At 40.8% G+C, this 16,472-nt stretch overlaps 1 protein-coding gene across 1 annotated transcript in view; it reads left to right on the top strand.

Moving 5' to 3' along the window:
- The window catches only part of TMEM232 (transmembrane protein 232), a 174,947-nt gene that overhangs the window by 40,410 nt on the left and 118,065 nt on the right, over nucleotides 1-16,472 (top strand). Inside the window, exons 6-8 of the mRNA XM_081090175.1 lie at nucleotides 1,531-1,630; nucleotides 6,684-6,850; nucleotides 15,311-15,465. Coding sequence (XP_080946301.1) covers nucleotides 1,531-1,630; nucleotides 6,684-6,850; nucleotides 15,311-15,465 — 422 coding nt within the window. The remainder of the gene's footprint in view (nucleotides 1-1,530; nucleotides 1,631-6,683; nucleotides 6,851-15,310; nucleotides 15,466-16,472) is intronic.

Here is a 16,472-nt window from a genome sequence, read left to right as displayed (position 1 = left end):
AATATATCAAAGTGGTCTATATGAGAAGATATCTTGGGCATACCTTATAAACATTTTATTTTTTTAAGTCTATGAATGGTATATGGTTATAATTTAAGGATACACTTACAAATACTGATGATGAATTCTCAGAATTTATTTTACTGATATAAGTTTGTGATAAAAATATTGGGAAAAATCCCTGCTGTAATAGAAAGTTCATGACTTTTGGTGCAAGTCACATAATTCTGGGTTCAAAGTCTAGTAATGACACTTATTTGTTTAATAGTTGTAGGTGAATCACTGTGACTGTGTAGAATCATTTTTAGATTTTCTTTTGTGTGTTTTTTTTTACATGTAGATCTAATAATTCTCTTCATTATTGTTAAGAGGATTTAGATACACATATAGTTTGACATTGACATAGTGATAGTTATTATTATTATTACTAGAGGCCCAGTACAGAGATTCATGCACCAGTGGGTCCCTCGGCCTGGCCTGCACCCTCTCCCAATCTGGGACCCCTCGGGGGATGTTAGATAGCTGGTTTCAGCCTGATTCCTGCAGGCCCAATTTAGACAGGAGGGAGTCCCATCCCTACAGGCCTGATCCCCAAAGGCCCAATCCAGACAGGAGGGAGCCCAATCCCCACAGGCTCAATTCAGACAGGAGGGAGCCCAATCCTGTGCATTGAGCATCTGTCCCCTGGTGGTCAGTGCGCATCATAGTGACTGGTTGATCGGTCGTTTGGTAGTTTGGTCACTTAGGCTTTTATATATAGAGAAGATTATTTGGTTCTCCACAATCCTGTGATTTAGTAACTAAAAGCGCATGTGTTCTCTTTATTTCCATACTTAGTTGGGGGGTTTTTTGGTTATTTTCTGTGAAATCTTGCATATCATATGATTTTGAAGATATTCCATTTTCTTGTCTATGTGAAAAAACTGTTTTAGCTATGCATGTATTTTAAACTTCACAAAAATAAGTCATTATCTTTATTTAGTAATGATATTTTTTCATGAGGGAATGGGGATCTTAGTACAGAATACTATGACTAGGCAGACTATTTCTCAAACTACCTAAAACAGTGTTTTTAAACTGTTTTGACTGAGACCCATAGGGAGAAATATATTTTGCATTGCAATCCAGCACACACATTAAAACATACTCACTTATATATAAGTAAAACGAGGAACTGTGCAATGTACTATGGTATTTTATTTTAAAATCCCCTCTCAATTGATTTCATGACTCACTTAAAGACCATGGCTTACAATTTGAAAAATACTGTTCTAAAGGACACAGAACAGAATATCATTCAGTATTGGTCATTATATGTAATGTAGAGATGATTTATAAATGTGTTTTGGCTGAACCAGTATTTCAACCTTGATATAAATGTTTTAGAATTATTTCAAAAGCACACAATCTCAAGAGTTTGAAATTGTTCCACCAAAAGCAAATGTAATAAGAAAATGGTTTATTTTCTTTATGGTTTTTAAACATTTATTGATGCAACACAAAAATGCTTTTTTGTTTCTCTTTTGACAGATTGGCTATTTGATCTCCTTAAGACTTTTTATATATTTCCTGTATGGTCACCTAGAAAGTTTTAAAGAACACTTACTTAGACTTCAACCATTTTTATACGGTAGACTATCTCTTATTTTCTACACTTATGAATGTTTTATGTTATATTTTGTGAAGCTCAGCTCAGGCTATCACTATAAAGAGCATAAGCTGTGTATTTCATGAAAGATGATGGGTACAGTTTCTGGATCAGGTTGCATGTGTTTTTACTTTTAACTTTTCTACTTAGCTACTTCTACCACCTTATCTGACTCAGTTTCCTTATATGTAGTAGTCGCTACTTCTCTAGGTTGTAAGGAAGTTAAATTAATATTTTAGTAAGGTAACCCTAGTGATGATGGGGGTGCTGGGTTGGAGTAAGGACTGAGTGGATGCGGAGGTCAGTTAGCTATGATATCAGTATAGGCAAGAGATGTTAAATACAATTAAAATGAGAATAGGACTCAGTAAAGTAGTCTTGACAAGACACTGGACTTAAGTGATGTGTTGGATCTAGGCAATATATAAGGGAAAGCAAAGAATTCAAGAGGAACCCTAAGTTTTACATGTTGATTAATAGGCTCGAGATAATGATGTTTTAAACTGAGAAAATTTTGTACAAACATTGGACATGTTGAATTTGAAGGTCACTTATGTATATATACCAAGCTAGTAGTTAGAAACACAGGATTGGAACTAGAGCAACACATGAAGCCTAGATTCCCTTATTTCATGGATATTAACATGGATGAATTGACCATCTTCCATGTTAATGTGGCTGAGACAACCTGAGGGTGGGAGATGGTGGTGGGTATAAATTAATTATAGAAATAAAGTCTTGGGATCATAACCATTTAATAGATCATTGGAGTAACAGACATCAGTAACAGAAAACTGAGGGAAATAGGAAGAGGGCAATGGCATAGAAATCCAAAGAGATTTGGATTTAAGATTTTGGTTTAAGATCAACATTATTAAGAGCTGTAGAAGTATTAAGTAGCTGGAGGATTGAAAGTCATGATGGGTTTCTACAACCAGAAAGCCACTGTTGATCTTGGGAGCTTCCTGAGTGGAGACGTGAAAGCAACATTCAGACTGACTGTAAACAAAGAGTGAAGGGAAAATTTAAGTATAAGACAGAGATGGTGAACTATTTAAAAAAGCTTAGCTATGAAAGGAAGGAGAAATATGTCAGTAATTCAGATAAAAAAAAAACCAGGGTCAAAAGAAGATTAGTATATTCTATCTAATAAAAGACAAAAAGGGTAATTAACCATACCTCCGCTACGCTTCCCATTGGCTAATCAGGGAAATATGCAAATTAACTGCCAACAAAGATGGGGGCCGGCAGCCATGCAGCTGAAGTGAGCAGGAGGCTTGCTTGCTCCAGTGATGGAGGAAGCCAAGGTTCCCCACCTGCCATGGCCTGGCTCTGAGTTCTGGAAGCAACAATGTTTCAATTATAGAAGCTAAACAAACCCCAGATACCTGCTTTCAGCTGGCCGCGGCCTCAGAGCTGGGAGCGCCAGTGACGGAAACAATGTTTCAATTATAGAAGGTAAATAAATCTCAGAATAAAAAAAAAAAGAAAAAAAGGAGAGGCTGGAGCTTCAGTCGCTGGCCAGCCTGAAAATGTCCCTCAGCCCCTCACCCAGACTGGCCAGGTGCCCCAGTGGGGACCACCACCCTAAAGGGGGTGTGGCCAGTCTGAAAACAGCCATCAGTCCCTCATCCAGGCTGGCCAGGCACCACGGTGGGGACTCCCACCCTGAAGGGGGTGTGACCAGCTGCAAACAGCCATCAGCCCCTCACTCAGGCTGGCCAGGCACCCAAGCGGGACCCACACCCTGATCCAGGACACCCTTCAGGGCAAACCAGCCGGCCCCCACCCGTGCACCAGGCCTCTATCCTATATACTAAAAGGGTAATATGCAAACTGACCCTAACAGCAGAAAGACTGGGAATCACTGGTCACTATGACACACACTGACCACCAGGGGGCAGACACTCAATGCAGGAGCTTCCCTCTGGTGGTCAGTGCACTCCCACATGGGGGAGCTCTGCTCAGCCACAAGCCAGGCTGATGGCTGCTAGTACAGCGGTGGTGGTGGGAGCCTCTCCCTCCTCAGCAGCGCTAAGGATGTCCGACTGCAGCTCAGGCCTGCTCCCTTCTGGCAAGTGGACATCCCCTGAGGGCTGCTGGGCTGCCAGAGGGATATCTGATTGCCATCTTAGGCCCAATCCCCAGGGGGGCAGGCCTAAGCCAGCAGGTGGTCATCCCCTGAGGAGTCCCAGACTGTGAGAGGGCACAGGCAAGGCTGAGGGGCCCCTCACCCCCGAGTGCACAAATTTTTGTGCACTGGGCCTCTAGTTGTAGGATAAGACATGAAGAGACTCAAGATACAAAAAACAGAATAGTATTTGATGAAAAGTTATGGAGGAGGGAACAGAAGGTAATAGTGGAAATGTTTTTGGAGACTGACCGATAAACACTACTGTAAGTTCTGATAGGTCTGAAACCAAGACAAGGCTGTAGACTGGCAGAATAGGAATGCATGCTTATCATATTTCTTGTTTTGATTTCATTATTATATTATAAACTAGAGGCCTGGTGCACAAATTCATCCACCAGTGGGGTCCCTTGGCCTGGCCGGTGGGATCAGGCTGAAACTGGCTCTCCAACATCCCTGAGGAGTCCTGGATTGCAAGAGGGTGCAGGCCAGGCCGACGGACCCCACCAGTGTACCATCAGGGCCGGGAGGGACGTGGAAGGTTGGCCAGCCGGGGAGGGACTGTAGGAGAGCTCCAGGGCATGTCTGGCCCGTCTAACTCAGTCTCCATAGTCTGGACCCCAGCAGCAAGCTAACCTACCGGTCGGAGCATCTGCCCCCTGGTGGTCACTGCACGTTATAACGACTGGTTGACTGCCCTCTGGTGGTCAGTGCACGTCATAGCAAGTGGTTGAGCGGCCTTAGCATATCATTAGCTTATTACACTTTGATTGGTTGAACAGACAACCAAACACTTAGCATATTAGGCTTTTATTATGTAGGATCCTTTCTTTAATTCCTATAGTGTTCAACATAGTGATTCCTCAAATATTCAGGGGATGATGACAAGTAAATTTTGAATAAAACCTGAAGTTCTCACTTTAGCCTATTATTGTGGATACTAGGGGCCCGGTGCACGAAATTCGTGCACTGGGTGTGTGTGTGTGGGGGGGAGTGTCCCTCAGCCCAGCCTCCCCCCTCTCACATACTGGGAGCCCTCAGGCGTTGACCCCCATCACTCTCCAATCGCAGGATCGGCCCCTTGCCCAGGCCTGACGCCTCTGACAGGTGTCAGGCCTGGGCAGGGGACCCTCATTTCCCCCCATCACTGGTTCTGCCCCCAGCCCAGGCCTGATGCCTCTGGCCTAGGCGTCAGGCCTGGGCAGGGGACCCCCAAACCCCTCCGATTGCTGGCTCTGCCCCTTGCCCAGGCCTGATGCCTCGGCCAGAGGCGTAAACCCCCATCACTCTCCGATCGCCTGATCGGCCCCTTGCCCAGGCCTGACGCCTCCGCCTGAGGTGTCAGGCTTGGACAGGGGACCCCCATCTTCCCCCGATCACTGGCTCTGACCCCCGCCCAGGCCTGAGGCCTCTGGCCCAGGAATCATGCCTGGGCAGGGGACCCCCATCTCCCTCTGATCGCTTGCTCCACCCCCCGCCCAAGCCTGACACCTCTGACCCAGGCTTCAGGCCTGGGCAAGGGGACCATCATATCCCCCCAGTCCCCGGCTCCGCCCCCCCCAGCTCCCCGCGGTTGCAGGCTCCACCCCTGCCCAGGCCTAACGCCTCTGGCCTAGGCGTCCGGCCCGGGCAGTGGGGACCCGCAGCTGCAGTGGCCCCGCGATCGTGGGCTCCGCTTTAGGCCCAGGCAAGGGACCCCTAGCTCCAGGGACTGCCAGCTTCGACCGTGCCCAGCTCCCATCGCTGGCTCCACTCCTACTTCCTGCTATCACTGGCCAGGGCGGCAAAGGCGCCTGATTCTCCGATCATGGCTGGGGGGCAGGGCAAAGGCGGCAATCTTAGTTGGCAGTTAATTTGCATATAGCCCTGATTAGCCAATGAAAACGGTAGCGCCGTACGCCAATTACCATTTTTCTCTTTTATTAGTGTAGATATCCCAAGAAAGCCAATACCTTTGTTTTATATAAAGATAAAATCTCCAAATGTTGCCCTCTTATCAAATACTGGTAAGTACAGCCTTACTTAGGCTGTATCTCTGTTTTCAACAACAGGCTGATTCCTACCCAAAGCTATTAGCAGATGCCACCTATCCATGTAACAATCCAGTAGAAGATTGGTTATTACGAATTTTTCCACTTTGTCAATGAACTGAAACTCAGAGATAGTCTAAAAGTTTATCAGAGAAACAGCATGAAGATGGTTCTGTTAAATATCATATAGTTTTATGTTAAATGGCATAATTGTTGCTATACTTAAAATATATACTTTAAAAAATTAATAATATCTTGAAAAGCAATAAAAATGGAGAATGTTGGGTTAAAAGCAATGACATTAGTTTGTTTCTAGGGTTACAATTTTAAAGTATTCATTATAAATATAGTATCTATTTTAACTTCATTTATTATCAGCTGAAAGTTTCCAAGCATTGTTGTGCAGTAAGTACTCTTTTTTAAAATATATTTTTTATTGATTTCAGAGAGGAAGGGAGAGGGAGAGGGAGAGAGATAGAAACACCAATGATGAGAATCATTGATCGAATGCCTCCTGCATGCCTCCTATTGGGGATCGAGCCTGCAACCCAGGCATGTGTCCTGACTGGGAATCTAACTGTGAACTCCGGGTTCAAATGTCAATGCTAAACCACTGGTCCACACCAGCTGGGCAGTAACTATTCTTAATTGGGCATTCCGCCATATAAACTTTCATATACAAATTATTTACCTTGTAGTTTTCTATTACACCACAAGGGGGCATACATAACATTATAAATCTGCATGGGGAATTGTACAGCAGTTTCAGCACTGAAGTACTGAATTTAATTATACTTTAATAACTAAAAGACAAATGAAACACTATACAAGATATTAATGAAATATTTCTCACAATTTTTTTTTCTTAAAATAGCACTTTCTTTCTCTGGAGAGATATATTATATGTATCCAAACATTTTTTCAAATGTGCAAGTTATTCTGAAAACCATGGACATTATATGTAAAAGAGAATTACCATCTGACTCAATTTTTAGCCGTGTGGAAAACAAGAATCAACATGAGGGCACAGATTCTCATATGGTGAGTCTATACTAGTGCACGATGAATCAAATTTAGATTACTGTGATTAAATATTTGTGCTTGCCAATTTAGTAAGCATTTCTAAATTGAGTTTAGCTGCGGGGAGGAGGGAACAACAGACACTAAATTCATGTCACCAGGAGGAGAAGTTAATGGGATTAGTAGTGGGGCATCAAAATTCACCACTACTACTTTAAATAGAGTAACGTCATAAGCCTTTTTTTATAGAGTCCATCTCAGCTGTTTAAATGAAAACTGCAACATAATTTAGTTTGACACATAAATGAACATTTTAAGATATTACATTTTTATTAAAAGGAAAGTGTGTAAAGTGCAGTCTATTAATGAGAACAAGTGTAATATTTTTATGCTCCCATAATTCATATGTAATAACATTTAATGTGCTATTAAAATCAACTGAAAAAAATTAAGTGGTTCAAAATTGAAAAATTAAAATAATCCCTAGTATATGAAAAATCTCCTTTCCATTTCTAACTCAGATATTAGTCATTAACATTAGAGAAAATTAGCTGTCCCACTTATATAATTCCTAGGTATGTAATAAACTCTTATGAAAATGTATTATGCAAAAAGAACTGCAGTGAGCCATGTAATTGTTTATATACTTTATGGGATGATGTATGTCAAATGACACATTTCAATCTCTGGGGTTGATGATGTCTTTATTTCCTTTTCTTGCATATATTCCAAAAGAAAGAAGTAAACACTTTAAAACCTTGATTCTTTTATCTTATTTTTTTGTTGTATATACTTATCATTTTATAGTTTCTATATATATAAAAGCCCAACAACCGTTATGGCGAACGACCGGAACGACTGGTGGCTATGACGTGCACTGCGGCAGCCAACCAGCCTGATCTGCGCCAGACTCCCCGCCACCTCTTGCGGCCCTTCCCCCTCTCTGGCCCCACCTACAGGAAGCAGGCAACTGAGTTGTCAGCACCCCTTCTGAGGGGAGATGCCCATCAAGTATACAGAAGGTATACAGAAGGTGCTCAGTGAGGAGTCCGCACGGGTTGTGCTCGCACTTTCATGCTGTCTTCCCCCACCACCACAATGGTGATGGTGAAGGAAGCCTGATCCAGGAACCCCATGCTGACCACCAACATGGAGAAACAGCGTGTGGTAAACATCATGTCCCACAGCCGCCTGAACCTGCCTTAAGAGGAAGACACTACAGACCCGGAGCCGGAAGACTGGGACTGGGACAGAGGTCTGGGAAAGCAGGCCCACGGATGGCCGTGTTCTGCGTTTGCTTCCCGACCCTGCTCCCCGGCCTCCTCCGTGTGTAAAGGGCCTGTATCTCTGCCCTTGGACAAAGGCCTGTGAGTGAGGGAAGAACTGTGGCTGTGCCTGTGGCTGCGCTCAGCATCCTGCCCTCATGGATGGGAACATATTTATGTCCCAGAATCTAAAACCCTCTTTATCGGTAATAGCGCAAAGAATGCAAACCCAAACGTGTTTCTAAACAGGACTCTGTCCGGCTGCGCATGAACCCAGATTGAAGGCATGCTCTCTGCTGAGGAGGCTGCCAAGACTGCTATTCTCTCGAACGCACGCAACCTGGAGAGGTTTAAAGGGAAAAGGAGATAAAAATAAAACAAAATAGCAACAAGCTCTGGGATGCCGGGAGCACCAGTGATGGCAACAAATCCTCCACATGATGGTGATGTCAGAGCCCATCTCCCCACACCTAGGTCTCAGACTGCTGAGCTGCTGACACCTGCCAGGTTGCCTGGCACTGGCCTCGTCGACACGGCCACTTTCAACTCTCTGCCAGCTCCTGGAGGTGGGTTCGCTTGTGGATGGAGGCTTCAGTGTTAAAGCAACCCTGTTGGTGTAGCACAGACACGTGGGCTTTTTGATGAGAGAGAACCCATAACATCCCTTCACAAATGTGTTTTTAACTGTTCTGAGATCACCTCCCAGCCTTGGTGACTCTCAAATAGGCCTCAGCGATTCCACTCACCTGATGCAAAGACTGACCTGGGTTTCAGGAGACTGAACCCTTGACTCCCGGAGCAGCCACGTCCTTTCAAAAGGAAGGTCACCCTGGCTGCAGGTCCTTGCTCTTTGTCACTTTGAATATTTCTTGCCATGCCCTTCTCTACCTAGCAAAGCTCATTTAGAATTGAAAGCCAGATAAAGAGCTTCACAGACAAGAAAAAGCTAAAGGAGTTCATCACCCCGATCAGGGGCAGGGCCAGCCAACCACCTGCGGCCCCTCCCCCCTGCTGGCCTGGCCCAGTGGGCCCCCATCAGGGTGGGCTGGCCAGACCCCACCTGTGCACAAATTCATGCACTGGGCTTCTAGTATAAATATAAAAAACTAGAGGCCGTTGGCCTTATCTGTGGGGATCAGGCCAAAACTGGCTCTCCAGCATCCCCTGAGGGGTCCCAGGTTGCGAGAGGGCAGTTCTCAGGTGATGCACCCCAGAATCGGGCTCCTTCCTCTTTGGTGCTGGGTGCGTCACCCGAGAACCACAGCTGCCAAGTCACCGCAGCTCGGCAGCTCCTGAATTGAGCATCTGCCCCTTGGTGGTCAGTGTGCATCATAGCTATCGGTTGGATGGTCAAACGGTCACTTAGGCTTTTATATAGATAATTTTTCTATTTGAATTGTTTTTCTTTAAATGGAAAAAAATACATTTAACATAATGCAAGTTGAAACAACTAAGGAAATTTAAGGAAGATTAGCTTTTTAAATAGTTTTATCTAGAGGTTACCTCACAGTTTTCCCATCTTTCCATTGAGCCCTTTCTAAAACTACCTAAAATTTAAGTGTATAAGGAAAAACATTTAAGCACACCTGTTTTAAATCTTTCTAGGCTTTAGTGTTTTCTCTCTTTCTCATTACTTGGTGAATCATTTATATAAAGAGCGACACATACTGAGCAGTCTGAACTTTTTTGTTTTACTAGTAATTGCTAATGAACACACATTGCTGCATGCATAAAAAGGATTTTGTTTTTAAGTTTAAAAAATGTTTTAACAATAAATACATAACCTATGATATTGAGCAACAGAAAGAGCATTGATTATGAAGAGGAGAAACCTGCTCACCAACTGGCTGTGTGATCCAGAGGAGGCCCATTCAGCTCTCCAAATCTCATTTGCATATCTTTAAAAAAGGTGTCACCTCACATTGTCAAGTACTATAAAAATATCCAATTCCTGTATTGTACACCTGAAACTAATATGACTAATATAATATTATATACCAACTCTACTTAAAAATGATGTATGCAACATTCTTAGCCTTCTCTGAGTTGCTTATTATAACCATCACTTTTGAGACATGTTACTTATGAAGTAAAATTGATTTTTATTACTGACTTTTCAAAACAAAAAGACATCATTATCACTGTCGTTGTCATCATCATCATCCTCCTCATCATAGTTGCCCTAACTAATCTATAGGGTTGTTGTGAAAATTGCAAAAAGCATGTGTCTTGTAAATTATTGTCATGCAAGTGTAAATAATGATTATTGAAATATAATAATTTTCATCTAAGGACATGATTATACTGACTAAATGTGCTTAACTATGTAGTTAATTGTCCTTAACTTAATGTAGTGATCTGAGTGTTTTTCTTTTAAACACATAGGATACTGTGAGATCTTTAGGACATGAGTGTTCTGGTCATGAGGTAGGCAACCTTCAATGTAGATTCTGCTTTTCTGATAATCAGCCAGTTCTTGTCACTCTTGGTGCACCAGAAAATGGAAGTTGACTGCTGTACAGCTTGGATTGAACTGGAAGGGGCAAAATGTCAACACAAGAAAAGAATGTATCTCTTTAGAATGGGACCAGTCCCTAAATTTCTGTTCCTTTTTCCATTTTTTTGGAACTAAGGGCACAGTTCCAACCTTTTCTAAGCTCTATGTCAGCTCTATAGGTGTAATTCTGTGAAGAGATTAAAACAGATTTTAGCCTATCAGATTTCTTGCTCTCCCTTTTCTCCTCCCATCACCTTATAATATAAAGAATATAAAAGGTAGTGTAGCCACAGTGCTGCTAACACTGCTGGTTGAGCTAACTGATTCAGTGCTTGATTGCATCGTTTAATATTGTGCCCCAGTTTCAGGTCATTTCTCCATTATTAACCTAACTCAGTTCTATTGAGTATTTATTCATTAAATAGGGGAATATAAAAGATATACTTGTATTCATTCTCTCTCCCGTATTTATTGTTATTATGCTTTAGTAGAGGATTTGTGGATTTATTTCTATAGCCCTTATCCTTTAATAATGCTAAAAGGTCCATAAGAGCATATTTTGGCCACTGTAAAATATTTTTAATATATTTATAAACATTGGAGTATAAACGTAATTATTTAATTTGTTTCCAAAGTGTTGCTATAAAATTGATGGGGGAAAAAAGAATTCTGTGTGATATACACATTAGGATACTCACAAAATGGGTGTTGGTTCTATTTAAGAATAAGACATTTCTTTTCCCTGCTGCTGGAACCAATTTCTCCTTTCAATATCCTTTTAAGCTGATACAGACACAGGGTTTCCACCAACTTTGACAAATAATACACTTTAATTATTTCTGTGGATTGCAGAGCCAGACCACTGGATTGAGTTCTCACTCTGTCCTTTGCTCACTAACAAAGCTGGATTTGCTAGTTGTCACATGATAATAACATAGCTCTTTGAAGAAGGTGGATTCAATCTCAATTTAAATGCTATATAGACTCTTTACAAGATAGTTGCAGCTGTCCTAAAGTACAAATAGTTTTCTGAAAGCAAGGAAACAGGCAGAGTTTACATTAAAATGTGATTAGCAATCTTATCCTGACTGCTTTAAGTGCCTGGTATGCCAAAGGTATTCTCTAAATTTGGGACATTTTGTACTGTACTCTAATTGGAAATGGTTACTAGGAATTGAGACACAGGTTCTTTAAATTAGGAGCATTATCCTATGATTCATGTCCTGCTACCCAAGCAACACATTTGTATTGAGAGGTTCTTTCAGGGCAATGTCAACCATCCCAAAAATGGCTGAAAACAAGAATGGAACTAAAAAAGCTGTCTCTGAGCAGCCAGAATAGAGCCCAGGCTTTCAAGCTCAGCTCAACACAGGAGCTGCCCCCTGGTGGTCAGTGCACTTCCACAGCCAAACTCCTGCCTGTGGCCGGCCAACCTCTCATGGTCCCTCCCCCTGGCCAGCTGGCCCCAGTGGGCCCAGATTGCCGGCCAAGCCAAGGAACCCCACCCGTGCATGAATTCGTGCACTGGGCCTCTAGTTTCTGTTATAAAAGAGAACTTGGTCAGACCCTCAGAGCTTGTGCATTCAAATTTGCATAGAATTCAAGTTGATATGGCCCTTTGAATTCTTAGCCAACAAAAACTTCACAATACTTTTTAAGGTGGGCGTTCTAAAGTAGGCATTGTACTAACTGACACTGATAGCCACTGTTGGAGGAGGTAATCTAGAGGACTTGACCTCCAGTCGACCCTGGGCAATCAGAGCTCCTCAACCCTCCTCTGTCCTTAGAATGTATGTTCTCCTCACTGCTCCCACAATGGGAGCCCTTTTCAAGGATGTGACCTTGACAAAGCAATGTGTTGTTCAGACCATGTGGGTGGTATACAGGACTGAACCCAGTTAAGACCTCTATGTGAACTTTAGATTCTGGTGGTGGATGTGATCTACTCTTCTGGTGGCCCTTCAAGACAAGCTTGGTAAGTTGCCCTGCTTATTAAACCTGCCACCTCCAATCTGAAGTGGTCTGCCTCATTCTTAGGTCTCTCCCACCCTCTCTGCACAGGGGCCAGTTTGCTAAGCAACGTAGCCCAAAACTGGACAGGACATTGAGAGGGGAGATGAAAGAACTATAGGAAGTGTTCATAAAGTAAAAAAAATAAAATAAAAGGAGAAAGGAAAGGAGGGAGGGAAGGAGGAGGGAGAGGGAAGGGGCAAAAAGTTCTCTGGAAGTCATTTAATGCAGTGCTCAGGGCTTTTCAAACTAGGGTCAAAGATCCCTCTTAATGTTTTTTGTTCGTTTCCAAACTGTCGTAGACTGGTAGTTTTGTAAACTACAATAATAATGAATTACCAAAAATAAAAACATAAAAATGCAAGCATAATTTTTTTCTGTTAGGCAAAATATATAAAATTAACTCTCTCAACTTGTTATAAAAGTTTCTCAATGTGTATTCTTTATGTCTGTATAACAGTTTGCAGATGGCACTTATCTACTAACCACACCTGAGTAAGACTGATTTGGATATATAGTGTAAAGGCAAAGAACTCTATGCCACCTAATAGCTTTGGTTTGTTACGTTGATGATGTACATGATGATTGCATTAAATCACATAGTCATCATTATTATACCCATTTATTCAAGTTTGGCAAATATGTGTGTGTGTGTGTGTGTGTGTGTGTGTGTGTTTAAGAAAACACACAGGGAAGAAACTTGAGCAAGATTTCCATGCAAATGCTTAAAATGTATAAAATGCACAAGGGTAAATCAGCCTCACTTACCTGGAAAATTCACAGGTATAGCAAATTCATCATTTGCTCTTAATAATGCCAATGCCCTTCACCCAAAGCCCAGCAGGACTGCACATGCATTTTAAGCAAAGTGGGTTTATTATTTGTTGCAGAGAGAGAACACATGCCCAAGGACCCACAGGCTATTTTAGTAAGAGGGTGTTCGAATGAATCTATTACAGGATTTGGACTTTGTTTGGGTGATTGGGGGGAGCTATAAAGATTTGATGCTGCCAGAAAGTAGGGACAATTCTGTTTTGCGGGTGGCACAGAAACTTTTGCCTGTGCTTAGCAAAACTTCATCATGTAGCTTTGTTTGTTCATGTATCATGTTCTCAGAGTACTGCTGTCTGAGGTTGATATTCTGTAAGTTTATATCCAACAGGAAACAAAATGACCTGGTTGTGAGCGTCAGAGCAGCTTGTATTTATATTGATGTCAAATCAGTTCCAGACATCAGAGGCTGCTTTCCTTCTTTTTCAATGATGAGTAAAAATGGTATCATATAAAACTTAAATCTTGTTCATTGTCCAAAATCCTAATCTTTGCTTTCCCAAAGGCTTTGGGGAATTTTCCTCTGGTGATGGTGCATAGGTTTGTGACAAGATCTTTTGACCTAACTGAATAGTTTGCGTAGCCATGCAGTGTACATTATGGGGGAAAAAAGTGTTTTAAATTAATTAGTCAAGCCCACTACAAGTTTCAAAATATATCTACTTACATATTGATCCTGAATAAGTTTGCTACATGAGACCATCAGGCACCATGGCTGAGACATCTAGAACAATTTGGGAAAAGAACTTCATTTTTATGGGTTCCATTTTTTGGGTGGGCTAAACTGCAAAGCAGGAAATTGAGTTACTTGGATTAAAAATAATGCATTTACTAGTCAGTATGTCTCAGTCTGATGTCTTACATTGTTTTAAAATAAAGCGTTTCTGTGCAATGTTTTTACATTGTAAACACTGACTTGTTTCCATTTGCTTCTCTGAATGATTGTTCCCAAGTGTAAGTAGCAAAGTGCAAAGATTTTATCTCTCGTGCCTTTTTCTCCACTGTCTGAGTTACTGATATGAAGCTGATCACTACACATTTGCGGGAGTTAAACAGCCTACTACAACTTGACATGTCTTAGCTTAGCATTTATGTATGAATTTCTGGCCTTCTATCTTAAGAAAATTTTCTTTAAATTATACTGTAGTCCTGACTTTTATATGACAAGTGAGAATTCTAAATTCCTTTGGAAACAAGTGGAGTCTCTGTAAGGATTTCTTTTGAGCATAAGAGAGTAAAATATCAGCTAAGTTAGCAATTTGAGTACATATCATAGGTTGTGTATTTGAATCTTTACTGTTGACAGAAATTCAATGAGAATGCTATGTTATCATTATCTAACAATAAAGTCAGGTTTCCTTAAACAAATTACTTTAATAGACCAATTCAATCTATAAAACTGTTAGCACTCTAAGAAAAAAACAAACTAAAACCAGTCTATTTGTATTCTGAATTTGTAGGCTTTTAAAACACTTTGCAGACATTGACTGTGTCCAGCTAGGCATGTATTTTGGTCCATAAAGTAGAAATCCATATTTTAAAACCTAGTTTGTTGGTTGATCGTTGTTCAGACTTTCCCTGGTCCCCTCCTCCTTGGGTGTCATGGACAGATTAAGTCATATAGAGTCTAAGAAGCATGATTGTGTCTAATAGTTTTTTCCTTAATTAATTTTGTTATACTATAGACTTGATGTCTTTGAATACCAGGGTCCCATATGAACAATATTAAGACATTACATTCAGGTTAACTTGAAAAATTGCTCCATTTGGTGAAGTATGAGGTGTAATAAAATATGCCTTCTCACTCACATATTTAAAATTTATGTTTATTCAAGTCAAATAATTCTTTCCCCGTATATTTTTGTATTTTAATTTCAGGAACATTTGCAAGACAATCAGAAAAGCTATGAAGTTAACAATCTGCTCTGGCATTGTGTTGCTGTCTGGACTTGTGTTCAGAAAAATAGTCCTCATTTGAATAACGTGCTTGAACATCTCACCTTTCATAAAACACAGCTTCAAAACAAATGCTGGTAAGAGGGAGTATATAAATCCAAAATAACTCATGGAGAAACCTTTGTGTTTAAATGTTAAATAACCTTTGTACTTAAATGTTAATCACACCTTAGTTGACTATGAAAAAAATTTATAATCTGAGTTCCAAAGACAAGGGCAATTTATATATTTTGCATTAGTTTAGTTCATTAATAAATTGTTCCTATTTTTTTGGAGGGGGGCTAGATAACCATGCATGTATTACAATTTGTCTTTATTTAATGAAATATATTATTAATAATTCCCATATTTAAAACATTTTTTATTTTCCAGCTTGTTAAACAACAATGAAGTACAGTTTATTATTTTGGGGGAAAAAGATTGTTTTGTTATGCCTTTTGTACAACAAAAGTGAATCTTGACTGATAAGTGTTAGTTTCCTCCTGTACAACTGTGAATTTAAGAAGGGAAAAGAAGTCTTAAGTTACTACAAAACAGGGCATGGGTTCAATGGAGGAGAGAAAAAATGGAGTATTTCTGAGGAAATTGATCAGAGATACCCCTTTCAATTATTTGAGGATGATCAGAATTCCTTTTCCAATGCTAACAGTAATAATAATCTGTTATTCCATAGCAAGTTTCAAATTCAATTGTCATATTTTTTTTCTTTAAATTACTTCCAGTTTTTAAGCTTCTGGCAGCCCACTCTGTACCAATGGTCTCTGTATATGTAAATTGTAAGAATGAAGAGCCTCCTTTATGAACCAAAGCTGTTTTCTCAGTTTCATTTGGAAGTTTTGGGGAATCTAGATCAAGTAAAGATTTCTGGAGGATGGCTTAGAGTTTGTCTAATTTCCTAGAAATAGCCTAGTTTAGAAGAGAGTTCATAAAGAACTTATTCCATCTCATAGTGTGATGAGAACAACCTACTCAGTATTGCAGTTAACAAAAATCATGATTCTTTTATATTTCATTTATTTTTAACTTTATTGTTGACACTATTACAGATGTCCTCATACACTCTCCCTTTTTGCCCACCTCAACC

The sequence above is a fragment of the Myotis nattereri genome, assembly GCF_964212035.1.
Source record: "Myotis nattereri genome assembly, chromosome: 4".
Classification (NCBI taxonomy): Eukaryota; Metazoa; Chordata; class Mammalia; order Chiroptera; family Vespertilionidae; genus Myotis; species Myotis nattereri.
Note: the sequence above shows the minus strand (reverse complement) of the source record. Positions and strands in the feature narration are given on the sequence as shown.